Below are 5,000 nucleotides of genomic sequence, written 5' to 3' on the forward strand. Positions count from 1 at the left end.
TGAACTCAGAATGTAGCAATGTTCAACAACAACAACAACAACAATACCAACAGCAACAACACCGTTAACCATAATAAAGCAACAGCTAATTTAATATTAACAAGAAGCACCAGAATAACTTCAGCAACATACAACAACAACAACAGCAGCAACAATTGTAACAATAATCTTGGTAGTAATACAATGACATAAAAAAAAAAAATCAATGTGAACGACAACAATAAGAACAGTATTGACAACAATAACTACAAATATAACAACAACATCCACAATAACAACATCGGTAACAAATAATATCAATAATAACAGCCACAAATATAAAAAAACAGCAACAAATATAACAAAAACAGCAACAAATATGACAAAAACAGCAACAAATATAACAAAAACAGCAACAAATATAACAAAAACAGCAACAAATATAACAAAAACAGCAACAAATATAACAAAAACAGCAACAAATATAACAAAAACAACAGCAACAACAGCATCTTACAGCTGAACTATCATGTAAAGGGAGCTGTCTCTATAATAATGCTTGATCTGCTTGAAATAGCAGCCAAATATTCCTCAGTTCACACTTAATGATTATAATGTGCTCTTGAAATTGTATGGGATGGTCATGGTTTGGAATGGTTTTGGTCATAGGTTTTGTTTGCTCAAAGCTGACCCAGGACTAAATAACAACAACAACAACAACATCTATGGCAATAACGTAACATTTATATAAAAATAGTAGCGGTGATATTAACAACAACAACAACAACAACAACAGATGAGAAAACAAGAATAGCCACTGCAATAACATCTACAGATAAGAACAACGGATGATAACATCAACAACAAAAACAATAATAAAGATAGATAAGAACTACCACATCTACTATAACAACAAACACATATTAAAGAAACCCACCCCATTCAACTTGAACACTTCTCCCACCTTACATCTTTCGTCCCCTACCCAACATCTATTCTCCTGTTCTTGCTCATCTCCTTCCTCTTCTTCCTTCTCATTACTCTCCTCCTTCACTCTTCACACTTAATATTATCGATTAGTAAGTATTGATCTTAAACTCCCCGCCTTGATGATATCCCTGTCCCCTCCGTCACCATCACGAGTGAGGGAATCTATATGTGGTCATGTTATCTGCTAGAAATAACAGTCACATTTCACAGTAAATTATACTCTGCCGTCCTAAATAAAAAAAAATAAAGGATATATTAAAAGGTTCTGAATTCCCTGCATATAGAAAAAAAAACGGGATGGTCACGGTTGGATAGGCTTTGATCATAGATCTGCTTGATATAAGCTTAGTGGGGTGGGGGCTGATCAGCAACAATAACAAGAATAAAAAACATCATCAAAAACATTAACAGTGACAGCAACAATTCCTAACCTGCTAGAAATAGTAGCTAAATTTACCTACCAATTTCAGTGATTGGACTATGCCCTGCTGGAGCACCCCTCCAAGTGTTTTAGCTATAATACTTTGACAAAACACTATAAAGTGTCTGAGAACATCTACATGATTGCTCAGCCTGTTAGAAATAGCAGCTAAATTTCCTTCCTATCCTACTCCACTTCCTTTAAAAGCAAAAGGAAAGAAGTGCATTAGATAATGTAGTTTTTGATGCAATAAAAAAATACATGGGATGGTCATAGCTGGATGGCTTTTTGATCATAAGTCTGTTTGATGGGGTGGGGGGGGGGGGCGGTGAACTAAAAAAAAGCAACACCACCACAGCCACCACCTCCCCCACTACAACAACTACAATAACAGCAACAACAATAGAAACAAATGAACACCACCACCACCACCACCACCACCGTTACAACATCAACAAGAGCACCATCACCCCCACCTCCACACTACAACTCTCACCGTCTTAACCACAAGACCAGCTTCACCATCTCCGCCTCCATGACAGTCACCACAGCTGCTGCTGCTGCTGTTTCTTCTTATATTGTTGCATCTTCTGCTGCTGCTGCTGCTGCTGCTGCTGCTGTTACTGCTGCTGCTACTGGTGCTGCTTCTCAGTATCATTAGCGATGCAGAGCTTACAGCGAGAATCTCCACTCTGCAGTTGTTTCGTCAACGCTACCACGTGCACAGTTTGTGTCTGTATGTAAGTGCATCGAGGGGAAAGCAAGCAAGACAAAGTAGGAGGTGATAGAGTGGTAAAGGGGCTGATAGAGAGAGAGAGAGAGAGAGAGAGAGAGAGGGTGACAAAGAGATGTAGAGAGAGAGAGAGCGGGAGAGGTGGAGTATAGAAGATACATGTATCTCCAAGCCGGCTTTCCCTCTCCAGGAATGACAGAGAAGAGATGGAGAAGGAATATCTATTCTAGCAAACCACCACCAATGCAAGTCTGAGAGTGGAATCTCTGTTTTTTTTTTTCCTTTGCTGCTGATGGTCTCACAGTGATGAGGAAACAAGAAAAAAAAACATACATATATTTACTCACAACAGACACATACACACACACGATGACATGTCAGAACACACACAAACGCAAACCCTCAAGCATACACACATAAATACTTGTGCACGTGTTCAAATAATGCACACTGCAACTAACAAATATTCTCAGAAGAATTTGCTATATCTGCGATAAAAGTATCAAACTACAACTGCACAACAGCAACAACAACAAAGAAAAATAAACAACAACAAAAAAATAACAACAACAACAATAATTATATAACCGAGTCAATGAGGGAACCTCTACATGGTTGCTAGATTCTGCTAAAAGTAGCAGCTAAAATTCCCTTAAATCACACCCTACTGTCTTTAAAAAAATATTTACACACATTGGAGAATCTAATCTGAAAAAAAGGCTGTTTGAATAAAAGATGGGATAGCCGTGGCTGGAATGTATTTGATTATTAGGTCTACTCAATCGTTGACCTGGGGCTGAAAACAATAACATCAATAACAAAAACAATTATATAACAATTACTAACAAAACCATAAAAAGAATTTAATTGCATTAGTTTTTGCTTAGTTACATTTTATTTTTGTTTGTTTTTGCTTAGTTGTTTGTTATTTCTGTAAACTGCTACATTTGGTGTTTAGTTTATTGTTGCCCTTGTGGCAGCTAAAGAATTCACTTGTTATTATTTACATTAATAATAATAATAAAATGAATTATATAATATCACAAATATCCTTTTAATGGTATCAATATTATCACTGAAATTATTATTGTTACTATTTTATCACAATAAATATAATAATATTGAACAGAAATCATTCTTTAAAATTTTAGCAAGAGAAGCCACAATTTATTACTGCTCTGATACAGTAAGAAATTACTATTGTTATTTTTAATGAAATTTATAAATCACTGCAAGAATTTAAAAGAAAAGCATTTTTTTCCTGCTAAAAGATCCCTCCCCCCGCCCCGTCAAGTCCAGGAGACCTTACATGTTGACAAAATGAACATGGAAAGGCATACTTGCCAATAGAACACTAACTGTGAGATTTGTTTTGAAACATGATAATAATAACAATAAACTCTGGGCTTAAGTACAAACTAATGGAGCAAAGATGGGTTGGAAACGCACAAAGTAAGTTTTCCAAGAATTTCATTCGCTCTTCTACTACATATCCTTGCTTTTCATCTTCTTGTTATTGTTGTTGTCATGGCAGTAGTAACAGTGGTGACGAATGTCATTGTTTCAGCAAGCATCACATTTTATACACCACTTCATCCACATAGACACACACACACACATACATACATAAAAACATACATATGTACATACATGCATATATATGTACATATTTTGATTGTGGTTATATTACGGAAGCAGTAATGATTTCTAACAAGGCTTACACATTACATATAGGTGTCAAAAGGATAGTAAACTCATCAATCTCAGTACATATCTTATTTACATATTGTTTTCAGTCCTAGGATAGATGAAAGACAGTGTTAACCTCAGCAGGATTTGAACTCAGAATGTAAACTGATGCAAAACAAATGAGTAGGAATATTTGCTGAAAGTAGATGGAATGGCTGAAATGGTACGGATGCCAGCTTAGAAACATTGCTGTATTTACTTTTAATTTACTGCATCCTGAGTTCAAATTCTTCCCCTGTCAACTTTGCTACTCACCTCTGGTAGGTCAATAAAAAAAGTACCCATATTTATGGTCTTCTAATGATGTGAAAAACCAACATCATCATCATCATCGTCATCATAATAATGATGATAATATTATTATTATTATTATTATTATTATTACTACTATTATTATTATTATTATATTATTATTATTATTGGTTGACTTTGCCTGTCATTCTCTTAGGGTTGATAAAATAAGTACCAGTTAAGTACTGGGGGTCAATATAATTGATTCCTCCCTCTCCTCAAAAACTGCTGGCCCTGTGCCAAGAATCTGAAGCGTCATCATCATCATCATCATCATCATCATCATTCAGGATTATGGAATTGCAGAATCGGTAGGGTCGGATAAAAATATGGAAATGCTAGTATATAGTTATGCCCCTTTAAATTTCTGTGTTCCTACTGAGGTCATTTTTGCTTATTTTCTTTCTGGGGTCGATGATACTGACTTATTACCACCTCTCAAAATTGCTGGCCTTGTGCCTAGATCAGAAACAATTATTACTATCATTCATGATGATGTTGATGATGTTGATGATGATGATGATGATGACGATGATGAAGATAGACCCAGCCACTACAGTTGTGTATCTGGCTAAATGCCTTGCCCTCTCTTTCACCTCCACCTCAAGTTACTGAGGGATGCCTGTCATCCTTCAATAAGAAATGCTACTGTTACAGTAATATATTGGGGCCTGATTCAACAAATAGTCTTCTTGCCTGTAGCAAATGACCTTGTGCTTCATTGAGAAATCACTGTTATTACCACCTGTGTGGTAAGAAGCTTGCTTCCCAACTACATGGTTCCAGGTTCAGCCCTACCGCATAGGACCTTGGGCAAGTGTCTTCAACTATGGCCTC

At 36.1% G+C, this 5,000-nt stretch overlaps 1 protein-coding gene across 2 annotated transcripts in view; it reads left to right on the top strand.

Moving 5' to 3' along the window:
• LOC115219722 (N-acetylated-alpha-linked acidic dipeptidase 2) overlaps positions 1-5,000 on the top strand; it is a 785,126-nt gene that overhangs the window by 11,644 nt on the left and 768,482 nt on the right. The window contains exon 1 of one of the 2 annotated variants that reach the window (XM_036509419.1): positions 3,275-3,575. The exons of the other annotated variant lie outside the window; for it this stretch is intronic. Coding sequence (XP_036365312.1) covers positions 3,556-3,575 — 20 coding nt within the window. The 5' untranslated portion in view covers positions 3,275-3,555. Of the gene's footprint in view, positions 1-3,274; positions 3,576-5,000 lie in introns of those variants that run through there. 2 annotated transcript variants of the gene reach the window in all.

The sequence above is a fragment of the Octopus sinensis genome, linkage group LG15 (assembly GCF_006345805.1).
Source record: "Octopus sinensis linkage group LG15, ASM634580v1, whole genome shotgun sequence".
In the NCBI taxonomy this organism is placed as follows: Eukaryota; Metazoa; Mollusca; class Cephalopoda; order Octopoda; family Octopodidae; genus Octopus; species Octopus sinensis.